Source organism: Homalodisca vitripennis, chromosome 3, assembly GCF_021130785.1.
Source record: "Homalodisca vitripennis isolate AUS2020 chromosome 3, UT_GWSS_2.1, whole genome shotgun sequence".
In the NCBI taxonomy this organism is placed as follows: domain Eukaryota; kingdom Metazoa; phylum Arthropoda; class Insecta; order Hemiptera; family Cicadellidae; genus Homalodisca; species Homalodisca vitripennis.
This window is the reverse complement of record NC_060209.1, coordinates 120724184-120745136: the sequence shown is the minus strand read 5'-3', so window position 1 is coordinate 120745136 and position 20953 is coordinate 120724184. Positions and strand designations below refer to the sequence as shown.

Here is a 20953-nt window from a genome sequence, read left to right as displayed (position 1 = left end):
TTGTTTAGACGACCACCTTGGTTGTTAGACGATTGCATACGTATTGTGACCTGTATTCTGTAGTTCAGTTTTAATGATTAGAGTTGTGTATAGTTTTTTATTAAGTGAATGTTTTAGAGTTAGTGAAGTTGACACACAACATGATAGTTGTGATTCCTGACTTAGGTGTGTCACAACGCTTTGGTATGATTTGTTTATTTTAACCTAGTTTGTAATTACGTATTAGGTTAATTATATACCTGAAGAAGAGAGATTGCAGATCTTTAAACGAAGTGTTAATGCTTTTTGCTTCACTGAACGATGGCAAATGTCCGGAAAAATCCTGTTTACTTTACAATAGATGTTAAACCTATTAGCTTACACTTGGATTGATGTTTGAGGTTTTTAATACCATTATATTCTAATCTCCACACTTTGTGAGAAGAGAACAATACGTGTTATTAGCTTACACTTGGATTGATGTTTGAGGTTTTTAATACCATTATATTCTAATCTCCACACTTTGTGAGAAGAGAACAATACGTGTTATTAGCTTACACTTGGATTGATGTTTGAGGTTTTTAATACCATTATATTCTAATCTCCACACTTTGTGAGAAGAGAACAATACGTGTTAAAAGTTTGCTTACACTTGAACAGCCAGTTGTCAAGTCATGCACAGGATTGATAACTACTGAATTTGTAATTTATTATCACTACATATACATATAAAATGTTTTTATCTTATTTGTATGGATGTAATACTCGTATTTATATTAAGATATTTAAAATTTCATATAGCAATTATGGTAAACTAAACATTTGAAATCAGATAAATAACAATTTCTATACTACTAGATGTTTTTGTTACTTGTTTAATTATAAACGAATCGCTTTTTAAAAATGATGAAATTGTAAATTATTGTGAACCATTTAGAAAGATTTTTAAGTTTAAGTATAAATTTTTAAGTATAAATATGTATTGTATAGTACTTAACTGTAAATACTATAGGCTAGTGCTATAAAAACATATTGATCTTACAGAAAATATACTATTTTATAAGTAACCAAAATAGACATTGAGAATAACTAGAATAGTATGTGTAATTGATTAACGTGTAACAAATAATAAAACAACGTTATAATTGGTATTCTAGGTGACACAAATAATTACAGCTGTTGAAATACGGTTTCAGCAAACTTATCTTGTATTTTTTCCTCAGACCTCTCTAAAAAACCTGTAGTTTTGATTTATTCCCTGTTGCGAAGTGATTACATTTCCTTCAGATCCATCTTGTCAAGAAACTGTATCATCGAGAATGTTAGAAAGCATGTGCCGGGTGTACGTATCAAAGTGGGGAGGTAGAAGAATATAAGGCCGGCGAGGTGACGTCCTTGTACAGTTGGAGCGAGGGCCGACCTGGAGTCGCTGCTGCAGAGAGAGAGACAGACCACGCCAGAGACCAGAGACTTGACAGTTGCGGTAAGAGATCACCAAACATCCCAGCCGGTGGCAGAACCCACAGATTAACTCTTGAGATTACTTATTTATCACTAGAATAATTTGTCCTATATTTACGATTCCCTGTGAATCTATAAATAAGTATATAAAAAATTCCCTTTCCCTCAAAAAACATCTTTAGAATTGGCAGAATTGCATGTTCTGAGCATTAATGTTCAATTTGTCTTGTATAAACTTTGTCTAATATATACAACAATTAAAAATTGTCTCGTTTCATTATAAACAAAAAAGTCTCAGAAGATTAATAATTATTGAGTTACATAAAATGTGCTTGGGACGACCAGTGAGGTCAAAACAACAGCTTGTCAAGACAACGCATGAATATAATTATTATAACTTTTGAGATGATCGTCAAATGGTTTGAACATTTTCCCCTAAACTTGTAAAATGTTAAACGTGTTCGCAATAATTCTTGATGTAGCAGTTTCTTGACAGCAGCTGTCACATTTGAATAGGGACGTAAATTGTTTGGATTTGAAAAATAGTAGAATTTTATTATTATTTGATAAAACACGAGTTGTTGCTTACGCTGGTCAGAAATATCCATTTTAGTAGAAACCGACAGTAAGTGACCCACTTATCGAGCATGAAAGTGCCAAAGTGCCGCACGCCGCAACAGGTTTGTCTATCGGCAGCCTAGTAAGCTGTAAACGTTTCTTCAGCGTGTCTGCTTCGTCGTGCAGGACCTGTACCTGTTCTATCCGGGCCAAGGCGATGTGACGGTGATGCAACCCCAGATCTGACCAGAGCCTACACGGGATTCTACCTTGACCTGTACTCAGTAATCATATGGTACGCGTCATTTTACTTCTACGCGGCTTAAAAATATTACCTTGACTTATGTGTAAACCCTTATCATAATATTTGAGCTATATATAAAAAGCAAGAACTTTAACCAAATCATTATTTGGATTTTTCCAAATTAGTAGGGCGTGTTTGCACTTGTCACAGCTGTATGAGTTTCCATAATGGCTGAAGCCTTTGTTCGATGGTTGCAGAATTTCTTCAGCGCGATAATTAAATAACCAATATTGCTCTACTGTAAGTTGTTTTCGTAGTTTCATAACAATCGAAATGGTATTTATATTCGATGTTATAACCTCTCCGTGAGTTTATATTTCCTTAAGCATTGTATTTGTATACTTTGTGTACGTTCTGGGGTGAAAAGTATACATCTGATCTTGATTGTACGAAACTTGGTCCTGCACTATTTCATTAGTAAAACAATGTCGAAAGTACCTAAGTAATTTGTTTTAAAACTCAAGACATGCAACGTTTAATACATTACTAACTGAAATGCTGGAACATACCACCACTACTGAAACCGATATCTAACTACGATGCATGTAAACTACTTGTATCTCTCATCAACCACCAAACTAACGACATTGTACATTGTACTGACTCTGTACAGATGAAGGTGCGGACGCTATGGCCCGAGGACGTCGCTAAGGTCCGCCAGTGTCTGGGGCTTACCGACGACGCACTTGCCAGTGACGTCACGGCGCTAAAGGATTGGCTCAGGAAACAACCCCATCTCGGCCCGCTCGTCGGTGGTAATACACTTTAAATGTTTCCGCTAACACCTATTTGGATCATAAAAATAACATTTGATACTTGGTAAAAAAAAGTAATTAAAGTACAGTAACACAAAAAGAATAATGGTTCTGGACCCCGAGTAATCATATAACCTAATATCTAATCTCTTAGAGCACCAACCCTCTTTGCTTGTTTCATATTTTCCCCACAATTACGAAGAATTTGTTATATAATCTATATTGCAAGATCCAACTAGAAACACATTAGATGTAGCTTATGTTTACCTTTAGTAAATACATTATGCACATAAACAGTTATGTACGCGGCAACTCTGCAGTTGTAACCGCAATGAGAAGGTTCTTTGTCCACGCACGCGCCGCTTCTTATCTCGTTTAACCCGAGAAGGTGCGACGATTACGTGACCTGAGTTTGATTTTTCTCAAAGGACGTTTTCTCGAGCCTCCACTGATGGCCAAGGGAATTTGTAATCGGTACTTTCCCGTGATCAGATCACGTTAAATAGTTCGTTATGAGAAAGTAAAATCGCTGGCAGAAATAGAAAACCATCCCGATATAGTCCCTGAAAACCAAACTCGTATAACGTTAGCGGTCAAATCCGATGGATAATAAAAGATGTATCATTATCGCGTTGATAACACAGGTTAAAAGCAACATCAAAGCGTACGTAATAAACGTACCTAATCACAACCCATTGTTAAAAATATTTCTTGCAAATCTAGATTATATAAGCAATTGTTCGTCTTTGGGAGAGCAATCCAGAAAAGACTCTTTGTTCCAAAACGATGCCAAATTCCCTGCAACAGCATTTAATAGGAAAGGTTACTGTGTATATGTAAACTATATAGTTTAATTGACGAGGATCCTGATGTTTCTCCAATCATAACTTGTGTGAAACAGTGGACGAAGACAAATGGCTCCAAAACTATCTGATCTTGAACAAGAACAGCGTGGAGCGAGCTAAAGCGAACCTGGACTCTTACTTCTCCATTCGATGGATCATGCCAGAGGTGTTCCAGCAGAGGGATATGGCCGACAGAGAGATGGAACTAGCGTTCGACAACACGTGAGTACCAGTAGAGCGACAAGGTAGCCCTGCTGGCTGGCATCACAATCCTGATTATATCTATTGTACTCTCTCAGCCAATATCTGCCTAATATTGGGCTATTGAAAATAACACGAAAAATCACAATATTTTCAATACAGTCGCTATCTTACTTCAATTTGTTTTGGGCTTAATTTTAGTGGAAATATTTTAGCGTTTACTTTTGAACTATTACCAATTTAAGAATATAAACCATCAACACAGGATAAAACAGAATTCTTTTCGTTTATATGACGAATTTATGGCATTTCTTTAAGTACCGTATGATAGAGAAATTATATAAATAATGTAACCAAACACATCAACCATGATATAAACAAAATGGTTGTCGTAGAATTGTTATTGGAACTAACTAGTTAGATTATTACAATTGTTAATTATTTATAAATTAGATGTAGAGTATGTGAGATACTTTATACGTAACTAGTAATAGCAGTTCATTACTATGACTAGCGTGTAATATTATACAGATATTAGTTATATGTTGTTTAAGTTTATTCGGATATGTTTATTTATTAAGTAAATTAAACGTAGGATTTAAACAGTTAATTATTTCATACAATATAGTGCACAAAATACAGTTATACCCGTTTATAAAATTACTGTCAGTGATTCCATTGCTTAAGGACGTGTTCAGGACAGGTTTCTAACTGAACATCAAGAAGTGTCCGGATGTTTTACAGCGAGGTGGGTTGAGATGTTCTCTAAATTAGCACAGACACTGATGTAAGAGATGTTTAATGCAGTGATACGTGACTAGGCGGGGTTTCAGGGTTTCATTCCATGACTATCAGGGCAGTAATCTTGTTATTCGTGAAAGGATTTCCAATACCGCTAATTTGAGTACCAGGTGGCAACTCCGTAGTGTCGCACACAGAATCCACACGTTCCCTCCAGCCACTCAAAGGGTTGGAGGCTTCCAACTTACAGCCTAATACAGCCAGACAGGAAATGATTCCACTTTAGTATCGTTACTGATCTCAGAGAAGCTAGGATACATTTTAATGTTGAGGCAGGTGAAGTTTTTACACGATGCGAGGAAACCGTTGGGAACCACCCGTGGTGTTATATGATGTCCATCACATTCGACACGACATTATTATGCTATAATTATCCAAATACAGTAAACACAGCTTTACAAGACAAACAATAATATATTAACAGTGGAAGGCAAGTAATAAAATGTTAAATCTACGAATTTACCTTAATATAACTATCAAATATAAAACTTACCTTGACATATCCTGTCCTGTTCTGTTCGTAAATAACTTATCACAAATCTTTCGGTTTCATTACATGTTAAACTATATTCCAAATTATAAATTATGAAGTGATTAAATTCTATTGTTTGTGCTTTAATCGCAAATCCGGGAGTGACTCTGATGCAAGCTGCAAGGAATGACACATCTTGTAACACCGAAGCGAGCTTGGGTTGGTCTGTGAAGTGGACCGGATTGCCCACTACAAATTACTGTATTAATATTTTACATAGCCATTAAAACATTCAACTCACGTTGTTTTGTGCGTCAAGTTTATGAAATAGATAAATAGTAAGTTGGTTTAGAATTACGCTCAGCAAAAATATTAACTATTATTACGGATGGCACCACGAATATAATTGATGTATAAATACGGCCAAGACATTTGTTACTAAAGTTTTGAACCCGAAAAAATCTAATATTGAATGGAAAAACTTGAATTTGATACATATTGCTATGTTTGTTAAATTAAAATTTTGAACCTTTATGCTATTGAATATATAGAACACAAAATGTTAAAATTGTTTTCACAAAATATATATATATATATATATATATATATAAACTATATATATAAATAGTTTATATATATATCAAGTAAATAAATTCACTGAAACATACATATATCACAACCAAAAGTGATCGAGTTAAGTGCTGTCATAGGATAAGAAATTGGGCAGTTAACACAAAGTGGATGTTAGGGTAAAAACTTATCGTGCGGTCGACCGGACAATCTATCTCGAGTCGGAAGTGAGGGGTGGTGTAAGGGGTGACTTCCAATAACTCGGTGACAAAAACAGGCTTCTCTTGTCCGAGACTGTACCGAGTGCTGAGTATCGCAGATCTTGCCCACCACCACTGCTCTTACCTGCAACACAGAGGCATGCGTTAGTACTAGGGGAGGTAATAATTACCAACCAGTCCATTTCCTAGCCAAAATTTAGCTGGTTAAAATTTATGTTAAATTAAGTAGGCTATATATGTCAATGAACTGGATATTAATAAGTTATTAGATGTACTCAAATTATTGATCCCTGACTGAAGTCTACCCAAATCCAAAGTATACGAGTATTTATCAGAACAATTACAGATGCCAGAACATAGTTTAGAGTTAATGAATAACATAAAATACGTTATCTCTATTGAACATTTTGTATGAGCAATGAAAATAGGAGAATATCTTTCTTACAAATAAAATAATCATTCTTAAAGTTAACCACTGTACTATTGTGACAATCAAAAACATCCATCATCATATATTTATTTTTCAAATGTTTTTGCGTATAGTTTTAAATTATTAGAAATAATTCTCACATAGACTGTTTAATCTGTTGAAGGAGTTGAGACTATCTGACAGCCCGCTTTGTCACAAAGGTAAATTATTTCTCAAAGGTATAACGATTAACTATAGCAATCAGAATTCTTTATCTCCACATTTTCCCGTTTAGTACAATGTCGTATACTAGTTGCTTCCACTAAAGATATCCAATGGAAATAGTGAGTAAATTGTAGAATGTACATTCTGGTTGTGATCTGTCACTTGTTGTGCAGGTGTATAGCGTTCATGCCGGGCCTGACAGCAGAGGGTCACAGAGTGGTCGTGTACTCTCACTTCACTGACGACTCTACCCACTTCCAGCCTCAGCACTTGGCCAAGAGACTCTTCGCTATCGCGGACATCTGCTTGGCCGAGGGCGTAGACCGGGTCTCGGACATCGTCATCCTGGACCTGCAGAACACGCGGGCCTCACACCTCGCGAAGTACAACCTCGCATTCGTCAAGAATCTGTTCGACCACGGCTGGGTGAGAACTCAACTAGTGCACTTCGTGCATCATGTACACCCTTATATGTTGTGGTTGTTTTTATAGGCCGCATCTAGTCAAAATGTTTCGCAAAACAAACTTTTAAACCTGAGTTAAGAGGTTTAGTCATACTTAAAGTATGACTGTGTTAGTGACACGGACGACTGTTATCTGGAGTTGGTATGTCGTGATAAAAATACCTTACTATATAACGCTAATCTAGGATATCAAAATCTACCAGAATAAAGAATCCATTGAAAGATTTAACAATCTATTAACAATCTCCAAAGGCCAGATGGTTCACACAAATTAAAAATTACTTACGTTTCAAAACTTGCAATTTAAGTATACAGGAGATTATTAATGTTAGTTGAATGAAAATGGGACATGCGAATATTAATGCAAGTTTCTTTAAAATCAAACAGTACTTTACACCACTAACTCTACAAATTGTACAGTGAATAAGGAAGAAACTATAGGGCATGTGTTTTTGGAATGTCCAAAATAGAGATGCTAGACTACAAACCTTCAAGTTGATACAAATAGCGAATTTCCGGCAGTTTAAAAACGCTCTGATTGATTTGTTGAGTAAACTTGATATCCGAGTAATTAATGAATTGACACATTTTAAAAAAACATGACAGGATCTGTGTGAAATTATTTTATAGTACAAAACGTACTATGTACATGTACTGTAACACCGTATAATGAATTAACACCAAGTGCAAATAAACGTACATTGGGGTTTCGTGGATAGACTCCATAGCCGACCATTTGGTAAAACAGAAAAATATCTAAATATGTGAAATAAAATATTTTATATAATGTTTTACAATATTTCACTATCCACTTAGGTGTGCAGTGTTGATATCTGAATGCATATTTTCTTTTAACTACACATTTCAGGTATTGTCATACATCTTATTCCTGCATGTATTTACGGTTTTGTTATTTCATTCTCTACTCTTTCAAAGCACCGCGGGTGAATTTATGGGTGAATTTATTAGGGTATATAAAATCAAAGATGTACACAATGGTCAATATATAAAACCCACGTTTATTTCACATTCAAAGGTTCTATTACATCTTGTAATCCAAAAATACGTATTGTTAATTTACCTTCATATAACGGTAATTGCATTATATGATTTCTCCAAAGTCTTTAAACCTTTCCATACCGCTGGTGTCCACATGATTGGCCAATCCATGAGCCAATTAACCAAACCACAAGACAGATTTGGAGCACTTAGTGACGCAGAGTACTTTTCTCATGATCATTATTTAAAATCGAAGTTACATTATCAGTCAATTACTTCCAAAACACAATACGCTCTAAATATATCAGTTCTATATAGAATTACTGAGTTCCTAAGTTGCTGCTATGACACACGTGGTTTAAATGCATTTGTTTAGAATTGAACGCATTATGATTGTTGGTTGCCTTTTCCGATATCCAGAAAGCGTATCCAGAGCGTGTGGCCGCTATCCATATAATCAACCCTCCTTCTGTCATGGAGATGACGCTTAACCTCTTCAAACCATTTCTGAAGCAGAAGATGCGCAACAGGGTGAGTCCTCTGTCAATAAACTTAACATAACAATGTGTTACTTTGTTTATAAACGTCTATAAATCCTTCCACAATGCCACCTTATGTGTTTTACTTAACAATTCAGGTATGTACAAGCAGTTATTCTTATATGTAATTTTAGCTGTACTTTAAACTGATATTATTAGTTCTTTTTATATTGACATATGAGATTAATCGTTCCAATAGCCTAAAATCACTTAAATACAGTATAAACAAATTATATTATTACAACGCGATTCATTATAGTGTAAAATGTTTATGCAGATTTGTTATGCGTACAATAATATTGTAAATGGAGATCTGTACAAGAGTTCAATCTGATAAAAAGGTTCTTCTATTTGGTTTGAATTGGGCAAGGAGAATCGGTTTTGCAGACAATGGGCTATTTAAATTGTATAATTTTAATAACATTATTTCAATACTGTAAATGAGTTCAAAACTGGAATAAGATTAAAAGTATTACGTAACAGCGTATTATAAGTGAGACAAAAAAACCAATAAATTCCCAAATTTAGTGATTATCTTTTACCCTCATAAGTTACATACAGTTGATTCGGATACAGCTGGGTGATTTGGTTAGCGAGGTGACTGTGGTGATGGTGATGTGGTGTCATTCAGAGTGTAATGTCTCACTCCCTCCACAGGTTAATACGTGAGTGGTTTGTTCCACTCTAAACTAGGGGCTCCTTAGTTCTATCGTTTATTAATATCACATTATACCTAGCACGTGAATTTCAGTAACCGGGTTATACTAGGAAATCTATCCGTATACTACCAGTAAATATAGTAGTAAGTACAATTTTTACTTGAACTCAAACAATGTATAGGAATACTAAAACAATAATCGACACGTTAAGCATACCCTTCTACATTGCATGGGTTATTTTTGCCATAGAACAGATAAAGTCTATACACTATGCATCTGTTGAAATGGGACCAGTAATAAAGGATTTTATCAATGAAAATTCCATAACATATACAAAAAATAGTCGTCTTCTATAACAAACTGTAACAATTCCGTTAAAAATCCTGTCATGACTCGTGCACAAAAGCATGGAATCTTTAATTGCCTGTATTCTTGGAAATTAATTGAACAGGGACTCTCAATATGGGCCAGTACTTGAGCAGGTTCACCTAATGCATGAGTTCAAGTGATGATCATGACTGTTCTAAAATCAACGTCCTCCACACACAGTCGTTGCATTGGAGAAAACCCGAGTGGTTGCGAATATCCAACATTGCTCAGCTGAAGAAGCGGTTGGCTAAGATGCTAACAAGTTCATCTTAGCCGTAAGATGAAAAATGAAGAAAAATGTAGCATACATTTCTAACATAACTTAATAGTAGACTCATATCGCCCACTACAGTACTATTAGGGTTACCAAACATCAGCAATTTATGTTTACTAAATTTTAATTGAGATTATCAATTCACTTATCCCTGATTAAATAAACTTGTGTTTCTCACACTAACTCTGATGTTACAGATACAGATTCACAACAAACTGGAGAGCCTGAAGGATCACATCCCCTTGGAGAGCATCCCCTCGGACTACGGCGGTCTGGGCCCCTCCTGCCGCGACATGAACCGTGAGTTGTCACTCATGAAATGTCACAGAAGCAGCTTGCTATCGTTCACAATGAGATCAAGTTGCGTATTGAAAGATCCATTTCCGGCATGTGCTGAATGTTGTACAATGTCTAGGAGCCTGGCAGGCGAAGATGGTGGAGCGCCGTGAACTGCTGGACACTGTTGCCAACCACAAGTCTCGGGAACACCTGAGGCCTGACAGCAGGAAACACGTGACCTCCTGGACCGACCTGGGTGTCGAGGGCACTTTCCGGAAGTTGTCATTAGACTAGAGGCTCGTTGTGCGCTGTGTGCAGCTGTCCACGGCTTGTATGAGTGAAGCAATTGTGAGACTAAACACCTGTTGTACATGCTATGCCAAACCTTTCCAAACATTGGACAAACTTTATGCTTTCGAACCAATTCACAACCGGTTATCGTAATGGAATCATACTATTCTGATACTAAGTTAGTTTTGATGTACCTATGCCAACCGACGATTCTTTAAGCTTCAACACTCAGAAAAAGTACTTTCTATAAATTCAATAACAGGAAGCACTTTTTAATCACCCCCTCCCCCCACTTTTCATACAACCAGTTTATCAGTAATTTTTCATTATTAATATGTTCTTCTCATTATATGGGTAGCACCTATCCTATTAAAACACACACACACAACATTAGCTTGGCTTTTTTGTGTGATTATGAAGGAATTTCCTAAGTTTTATTTTTAAGAAACACAATAAAAAATTAATACATCAAAAATGTTTCAATCAGTTCATAAAAGTAGATTTCCAAACAACAGACCAAGCTTGGCCTTAAGGTTATAGTTTTGCGAGCCATTTGGTATGCTACTACCGTTTGTGTACTATCATAGCCATACTGTTCTAAGTAGCATAAGTAAGTACCCAATGTAGTGGCACGAGCTCTGGCGAGTATTATTACGTTTAGCGACAAACCATTACTTAGTCTACTACTCTTTTCGCAATGAATAATAGTATTTTAAAACTAAAAATATAGTTAAATGATTTGGTAATGTGTACTTAATAATACCATACAGTATATTTTGTCATTTGTTTAGTTATTGAATTTTAACACATTGGGATCACATATTTTCATTCGTTTATATGGTAATGTTATTATAAAATGCCAACACATTTTAATAGTGTGAATAGTTAGAAATGTTTTACGAAGACGAAAGTATTGTTTAATGTTTGGAATTGTTTATTGATTTGTTCTGTTTCACGTTTGTACCTATATAACTTATTAAAAATGTTAGTTTTTAGTAGTACGCGTGTTTCTTTGATTCCCCCGTCCAAATCTTTAAACTAGTAATATTTTTCTACATAAAAGTCTTACTTTCAAAGAAAAGATTTCAGTAACTGAAATTTATGCATTTTACTCTCTCTTTATTCTTTAGCGAGTATTTTATTTCTTGACTTTATTACTTGTGTGTTTAATAATAGCTGATTTTTAACGTGTTATTCATTCTTATAATTCTTAATTTCCTCTGACTCGTTACCGAATTATTAAAGCGATAGCACTATTTTCCATAACTGTTTAAAAGCTTTCAAAATTTAAAAGATAAAACTAAATGTGTCACAATAACTAATTATAATTTACACACGGTTTCACAACTAAAGGCCAAACTGAACCGTATATTTAAATGCTTAAACTCCAAATGTGAAACAAAAGATTTATGTCTTGTTTCTTCCACCAATTTCAAATTTTCAAAGCATGGACGGATTTCCTCAAAATATATAGAAGTTTACTCTTTATATAAATTGATAAAAATTTAGAATTTAAGATATTTTTTATAACAGATCTATATGCGGGGGGGGACGTTCTATTCCAACAAAATTAACACTGGTGCGTCAAATGTAACTGGAATTTGATAATGAATGCAATTTCCGACTGACTGTTTACTACACTCAATATCATCTGTAGAACAACTGCACTGAACTGTCACTGTCCATTGTTGTAATGAGAGACGTTATTTTAAAATACTCTGTCATCATATAAAGTCTGTCATATAAACCTGGTACATTTTGTGTTCTTTTAGTTCATTATCTTGCCCTTACCATTAATAAAGTTATAATTACTGCGTAAGCTACTTAATGCATAAATATAGCACAAACATATGACTAATATGATTTGGTATGAAACTTCTTTTGAACCACATAGACCAAAATAAACTAACAAACATTGAATGTATTGACCGTACAGTAATGTAAAAAAATGAATTTATAAAATCGAATTAAGAACTTGAATAAAAAAGTTGTTACTTGTTTTATATTCACTTTAATTTATTTATATCTTTTTAATTTATGCTGACATCTCGAGTTCTGTACAATTTAACATTAATGTACTAAAACAAAGGATTAAGTATGTACATTGAATCCAATGTAGTAACATAGCAATTTCTTATTTTTAAATAATAATTTAAATATTATTTCCTTAAATAAAAAAAAACAATATTTTATTATTGCACTATTTCACATTTTTTTGCTGCATCGTATTACACATTTTGTATTCAAACCCATATTATGTTAGGTACCAATAACAATTAATATTGAAAATATACAGGGTGTATATTTATGTCTGGAAACACCCAAATATATCCTTTAATAATTTAAGTATAAAAATTTGAAACCTCTTACAATCGTGATAGAGATTGGGCATCTACTTTTTGGAACAATGTTTTGTTATGTCACACCAACGGGGGACGTCCTGCCGAGGGTATCGTGAATATTCTTAATGGAAGCCTATACCTTGTGATACATAATTTTAAAGGTAATAGCTTACTGAAATTGAATGCCACAAAACCGCATCTCAAAGGAATTATTCTATCAGAAAATAGAGCATTTTTAGTATTGAAAATTTACTGATGTTCAACAATGTAATTTTAACATGGTTCTTGCCACAAAATGTGTTACACTAATTTTTTAGCATTTTTTAAATGTTCAATTAAAATAAAATAAAACAATTTATTTTTAAGCCTGGTTTCATTAGTACAAATTTACCAGTTTTTTATTACAATGAATAAAACTTATGAGTCACTTTCTTTCTCTGATTACTTATGAATCTTGTACTTGGTGTTTTCCAGTCAGCAGGAAGGTTTAAAGAGACAAAGGTCACTAGCCTATGAGAAACATATATTGTGTTATTAATCATCTGGTCTACAGGTTTCAGTTTGTTGAGCATGGAGCTTTCACTAGACAGGTCTAAGCTTGGGAATTACAAATGGACAAAGGTCATATCATTCCTGTCGAGTTAATCAGTGTCCTCTGAAGCATTGCTGTCAACAAGTTATCTAATTACAGTAGTTCAGTTTTTATTTGGCATTTTAATGGAATTGTCTGAAAGAGAACGAATTACTCTGTTGATGATGCGAGGATATGGCGATCGTCAAAGATCTTATCGGGAAGTTTGTAATTTGTTTAATGACACTTTTCCCAGAAAGGAATCCCATAAGTGTTTCAACAATATCAAAAAACTATTGAGCGTTTTTGAAATGACAGGGAGTGTACGTAATCGGCCAAAGTCGGGTAGGATACAATCTGCAACAGATGAAGAACATGCACTAGATGTTTTGCAAACATTTATTGAAGACCCACATACATCGTTCAGAAAAGCTGCACAGCAACATGATATGCACCCTATGTCTGTGAGTAAGATTTGTGAAAATTAATAAATACAAACCATTTAAGGTTCATTTAGTCCAACAGTTAAGTGAGGATGATTACGACAGAAGAGTTGAGTTTTGTGAACTTGTGATGCGCAAATGTGATGACAATAGAGATTTTCTGACCAACAAACTATTTTCTGATGAGGCAACTTTTTTCCTAAATGGCAATGTTAACAGCACAATTGCCGTTACTGGGCTAGTGAAAACCCACATTGGATTACTGAGTCCCATTCACAGCAACCACAAAAACTGAACGTATGGTGTGGAATTTTAGGTAACAAAATTGTTGGACCCTTTTTCATCAATGGAAATTTAAATGCCGAACTTTACTACAATATGCTCCAAAATGAAATAATCCCAGCTATTCAAAATTGCATCAGGAGAATACTTTGATAATGTATGGTTTCAGCACGATGGTGCTCCACCCTATTATGGGAGACAGGTAAGAGAGTATTTGGATTTATGGTTTCCTCATAAATGGATTGGCCGAAGAGGAGAAATCGAATGCCTCCAAGATCTCCGGATTTGTCACCAATCGATTATTTCCTATGGGGTCATTTAAAATCCAATGTTTATAGAAGAAAGCCTCATAATTTGGAAGACCTAAGAAACAGGATTATAGAGGAGATTGCTTTGATAACTGAAGAAATGTTAGGGCAACTCTGTCGAATCATTTTACACAAGATTGGCTCATTGTCAAACCGTAGAAGGAACACAGTTCGAACAATTGCTTTGACACCAAATGCAGGTAAAACGTTTGTTGTAAGACTTTTCTAACCAGCATACATTATTTTTTATTTGTAATAAGAAATCAATAACATAAGTATTTTTCTCCATAATTGTACTGTAATAAAAAATGGCAAATTTGTGCTAATAGAACCAGCTTAAAATGAAATTTTTGTTTTATTTAATTGAACATTTAAAAAAAATGCTAAAAAATTAGTGTAACACATTTTGTGGCAAGAACCATGTTAAAATTACATTGTTGAACATCAGTAAATTTTCAATACTAAAAATGCTCTATTTTCTGATAGAATAATTCCTTTGAGATGCGGTTTGTGGCATTCAATTCAGTAAGCTATTACCTTTAAAATTATGTATCACAAGGTATAGGCCTTCCATTAAGAATATTCACGATACCCTCGGCAGGACGTCCCCCGTTGGTGTGACATAACAAAACATTGTTCCAAAAAGTAGATGCCCAATCTCTATCACGATTGTAAGAGGTTTCAAATTTATATTTAAATTATTAAAGGATATATTTGGGTGTTTCCAGACATAATATACACCCTGTATATATATATATATATATATATATATATATATATATATATATATATATTATTTTTCTTAAAACATGTGCTTGAAGGAAGTTCAAAATGCAACAGTAAAGATTATTTAACTTATCCTTATCCGACATAAAGTTAATCGTAGAATGCTAAAAAAATTACCCGGTAAACTTAAATTCGTGTAGACAACCAATTAAAAATCAATTAATTTAACCGGTTTCTCCCGGAAGTATTATAGTAGGCACATTAATTGCATCCAACTGAGTATAAAGATTTATTACAGAAAACCCCGACCAACTATATACCGGCATTAGTTAAGCTTGTTACATAGCAAGTTCTGCGGACTTACGTCATATGATAGCGTGATTCACTAATAGCGTGGTGGCATTTAGTCTGCTATTTATAACAGAAGGTAATAGAAAACTATCTGGCATTACATGGGGAGAGGTCAGGGTGTTAACCACCCACTTCTTCTGACGAATAAACCAGTAATCTAGTAATTCTAATGAGCCGTTAGTGTTAAACAAACTGTACCGTTTCCTATTGCCTCATGCCAGGCCTACATCCATAATAAAGAATCTGAGACCTAATAAGTTGTAATGCGTTCCACGAGGACACGTGTGTAGAATAGAACAGCGACATTGACACATAAAGGGCACGCTCTGTTCTGGAGGTAATAATAATAATAATAATAATTCTTTATTGCAGTAAAACAATTAACAAAATTGCATTGCAAGCGTCATTTCAACATTTGGATTTAAAAAATCTATAAACTAAAACCTATCTTAACATAGGCACAGTTAATTCCACATACTAATGTGTGAACCTAACAATGTATTGTATTTTGCACGTTTTTGCATGTTTTTGGATATCAGAAAAGGATAAATAGAATAATAATAATAAAATATTAATTTTCATCCCAGCGGCCCATCGTTAAAACTCATCAACGGAGTAAAATGCCTTTGACAACAAAAAGTGTCTTAATCGAGATTTGAATTGTTTGGGTTCATTAATTCGTTTGAGATCTCCAGGGAGCTTATTGATTAACCTGACACCCATTTGAGATGGTAAGTGTTCGAACATAGCCGTTCTATGCTGTTCTGGTCCTGAAATTGTTCCTGCCTCTGGTCTCGTACTGATGGACCGTCAACCAGTTCACATTTGAATCGGCAGTACAGGGTAACGTCGAGAATATAGAGGCTGGGTAAGGTTAGAAATCCAAGCTCCCTGAAGGCAATTTTTACACGACTCTCTGGGTTTTAATTTCGAAATTATTCGAACAGCTTTCTTTTGTGTTCTAAATACTCTGTCAAATTTGTATTTAGAACAGCTGCCCCATAGTCTCAAACCGTAGGTCAAATGTGGATGTACTATGCCAAAGTAGGCAGTTTTCAGTACATCAAACGAGCAGAATTTTGCTAGATTGCGTAAGACATAAGTGCCTGAGGCAACCTTTGAGCAAACTCTGTCAATGTGATCGCTCCAGGTCAGTCCCCTGTCCAGGTACATCCCCAGAAACTTGGTGGATTCGGCTTCATCTAAGATAGCTTCATCCGCCATCACAATTGGTCTGTATTCGTCTTCTTGTTGACGGAGACAAAATTTTATTACGTTAGTTTTTGGCATAGTTAGTTTTTTTAGATTTATCTTTGAAAAGTGCTCGATGCATGCGTTTAGTTTCAATAAAGGCTTTGATCTCAAGATCTTGTTTCGTACTTGATCTGATGCAGAGAGTCGTATCGTCCGCATATTGAATCACCTCTCCATTTTGAATTGATGAATTCAATCTGTTGACGTAAATGAGAAAAAGTATGGGCCCCAAAATTGAACCCTGGGGAACACCGTACTGCATTTTTACTTTGCCTGACAGGGTGTTCGCGATCTGCACACACTGCTCTCTGCCACTGAGGTATGACGAAAGCCATTTATGCGGCTGACCTCGAACACCACATGTCCATAACTGATGCAACAATGTCCCATGATGCACACAGTCAAAGGCCTTTGAAAGGTCGAGAAATATGCTGAGCACTTGTTCTCGCCTCTCCAAGCCATCAACAACACAGTCAATGAGTTTTGTTACAGCATCAATCGTCGATTTATTTTTCCTGAATCCGTACTGCTCAGGGTTAAGAATTTCAAACTGTTCAAGAAAACCTTCAAGCCTTCTAATGAAAACCTTTTCGAAAATTTTGCTCATGACAGGAAGAATGGATACAGGACGGTAATTACTTGCGATGCAAGGATCATCCTTTTTTAAAGATCGGAACCACTCTTGCTGTCTTCAAAGCTGAAGGGAAAAACGCCTTGGGCGAAGGACAGATTTATCAATTTAGTAAGTGGTGTCAAAAATGTGCTTGAAGCAACGCTTGATCAGCCACACGGACATTCCGTTGATGTCGCTGGACTTCTTCGGCTTGAGGTCTCTCAAGACGACTGCCATCTCCACCTCCCCCACAGGAAACAGAACCATGGAAGAGACCGGTCTCACTACTACATTTTCTACAAGATTGTCACAATTGAAAGATGTGTTTGGTACAGTACAGCCACAGTCGAAAAAAAAATTATTAAATTCGCTAGCCACTAGAAGTGGGTCGTCTGTTAATTTACCGTCAATTTTTAGTTTCGGATTTTGATTGTTTTTGAGTTATTTGTTTGTGATGTAACGCTTTTTATTACTTCCCACGCACTTTTTGAAAAATTTTCTGCGTTCTCTCCAATTTTTGTTCAATATGTCGTGCTTTAGCGGCTTTTATTTCCTTGCGATAATTTTGTTTAAATGTTCTATAAAAATTTTTGAAGTTTTTCGTTATGAAGGGTCCAATATGGAAATGGTTAACGACCTGATAAGTTGTAATGTGTTCCACGAGAACACATGTGTAGAATAGAACAGCAACATTGACACATAAAGGGAACGCTGTTCTGGCGGCCCAATTATGGAAATGGTTAACGACCTGATAAGATGTAATGTGTTCCACGAGAACACATGTGTAGAATAGAACAGCGACATTGACACATAAAGGGCACGCTCTGTTCTGGCGGCCCAATTATGGTAATGGTTAACGACCTGATAAGATGTAATGTGTTCCACGAGAACACATGTGTAGAATAGAACAGCGACATTGACACATAAAGGGCACGCTCTGTTCTGGCGGCCCAATTATGAAAATGGACTGCAGTTAGTCCGCTCCGTCAAGACAAAAGTCAACATTTGCTTCATTCATTTCAACAGATTTTATATTACCAGAGGATTAAATAGAGTTTGCTAAAGTAAATTAAAAACTTTGCACTCAAAATAATGATTGATCTGGAATATAATCAGATAAATATTACATGTAACAATGTACGCTGGATTGGACTATGAGTTTTAAATGTCCGAAAATTCACAAATCATATATTACAAAAAAAAACATCCACTTAACACTTTGTACCACGAAAAAAGGAATGTAATAAAATCCGTATACAATTAAATAATATAGAGACATTATGTGTTGACTTTTATGTTTAAATAGAATTGTGCAATGAAATCATCCGTTTTTTCAAAGTATTTTATACATTCTAAGCCTTTTTGTTGGTATAAGCCTTTTGGATAATTAGAACGACGACTGCAATCTTTTTAGGCAGGCAATATTATAAAAATATGACAGGTATACATATGAAACATTATATTTTATGTAAACTGATACTCATTTCTGTCAGTAATTTAAATAACTATTATTTTTTAGCTAAACAACGTTATTTAAACAAATATACACATAAATCAACATATAAAACATAACAACGGATCCCGGGTCCTAATTGATTGAAAAGGCTTCAAAATTTCTTTCCATTTACTTGCTCAATATGTCGTGTATTTAAAGGTTGTGTGCGAAGAATTATGGAATCCAATAGCAGAGTTTTATTTTTTAAAGGGAAAACGTATATGTTGCTGAGACTTAAAAATAAATCAATAGGTATAATTTAAAATAACAAAATTATAAATCTATTTTAGCTAAAGTTAAAAAAAAATCACGAATAAATACAACGTATTTTTTATACTAAAGTACATGTTACTTTTCTATATATAGACCTACGTTTGTTGTTATTTTAAAAACACTGTTTAACTTAACACAGTGTTAGAATATTAATTCGGATTGAGGAAACCAAGAGTTTTCCTCTCCATATAACGGTCAGTATACAAACACACAAGCGTAATCTAATAGTGGCGAGCGTTCTCGCGTTTCAAAACAAAGGTAGACATTGCGTAGCAAGGTCGTCGAGGTCGTAGCGCGCTCCACTTCTGCGTTGTTGAGCAGCCGATGCCATCTAGCGGCATACGTATGAACTAATAGTAGTGGTTAGAGTGAAGCCCACACACTCTAGCGGTGCTTTTAGTAACCGTAACTGTATTTGTATTCATTCAACATCCTATAATATAATATTATGTATTGGTCTACAGAAGACTTAGGTAGCTAATTAATCTATTTGTTCGATTATTATGAATAAAATGTATTTAATCATTGTTTATAACATTACTTTATCTCGTAATAAATTTTTGTTTTCAATGCATTTAACAAATTGTGGGTCACCATGTCACATTGTAATGTAGCAATTAATTGATTTATTACTGGTAATTATTTTAGAAACTTCTCAAACGCAAAGAGCTTAACAGAGAATGTCTTTTTATTATGATTAACTTTATTCTTTTATCGATTTTGCATCTTATCCTTCAATTTTAACCCTCCAAATTTTACGTTAAAGAAACAAATTTCTATTATTTTGTTTAGAAATGAAATTATCCTAATTGGTAAACTAATACGTACTATATAATACCTTAGTACGAAACACGTGAACCACATTAGGTTGGCTAACAAAAGAGAGTTACACGTACTCCTATTGTTTTAATTCTAATGCAATCATAAATTATAATAATTTAAATAAACTTATAATTCTGTGTTAAATATTCCATCGGACCTGATCAAATTTTTCTTTAACTAATCGCGATGTTAATAAACCAATCAAAGACGATCATTCTTTGAGATTTCAATAATATATAAATAGTTTCTTTAGGCCATCCCTGATTCCACAATCTTCGCTATTGTTGCTTTTTACCATAGTGGTTGTTTAGATAGAATTAACGCACATTTCATCAATTACAAATTGTTCCCAAGTACTAAATGTTCCAATTTTTGAAATATGAACCCTAACTGATTACATGTAGCAAGAAACACAAGTAACAGGATCAGCTTGATGTAACCTTGGGGCTCCACCTCCATCTCTAGCCTTACATCCGGCTCAAGATGTTCACGAGTACACGATTATTCATGTTCTATATACAAATCGGAGTATGTTTACATTTTTTTTGGTTATAGCTAACAATTTTTATTTAGATTATTCAATATAGGATCATAGTTAGGTTTATTGCATTATCAAAAATAACCAAGAACTACACACAGAGAATATAAGACATGCTTAGTTATAAACTACTGATTCGCCATTATGTGTGTCAATATAGTAACTATACTTCTTTATTATAAACTATTAGATTGTGTTCGTGGTTGGCATTTCTGTGACTTACAAAATCAGCTGGCATTTTCTGAAAGAATATTTGCTCT

At 34.6% G+C, this 20953-nt stretch overlaps 2 protein-coding genes across 2 annotated transcripts in view; one reads left to right on the top strand and one right to left on the bottom strand.

Annotated features, from left to right (window-relative positions):
* LOC124357445 (AF4/FMR2 family member lilli) overlaps positions 1-20953 on the bottom strand; it is a 278880-nt gene that overhangs the window by 197929 nt on the left and 59998 nt on the right. The window lies entirely within an intron of this gene.
* On the top strand, positions 1245-11676 carry LOC124357446 (alpha-tocopherol transfer protein-like). The gene is made up of 7 exons (XM_046809267.1): positions 1245-1462; positions 2916-3057; positions 3959-4124; positions 6975-7227; positions 8685-8795; positions 10303-10405; positions 10521-11676. The coding sequence occupies exons 2-7, from the start codon at positions 2916-2918 to the stop codon at positions 10676-10678; spliced, it is 933 nt and encodes a 310-aa protein (XP_046665223.1). The 5' UTR covers positions 1245-1462; the 3' UTR covers positions 10679-11676.

Coding starts and splice junctions, on each gene's coding strand:
- LOC124357446 (XM_046809267.1), top strand. CDS start 2,916: ATGAAGGTGCGGACGCTATGGCCCGAGGACGTCGCTAAGGTCCGCCAG. Junction 8,796..10,302: donor AGCAGAAGATGCGCAACAGG/GTGAGTCCTCTG, acceptor CTGATGTTACAG/ATACAGATTCACAACAAACT. Junction 10,406..10,520: donor CTCCTGCCGCGACATGAACC/GTGAGTTGTCAC, acceptor TACAATGTCTAG/GAGCCTGGCAGGCGAAGATG.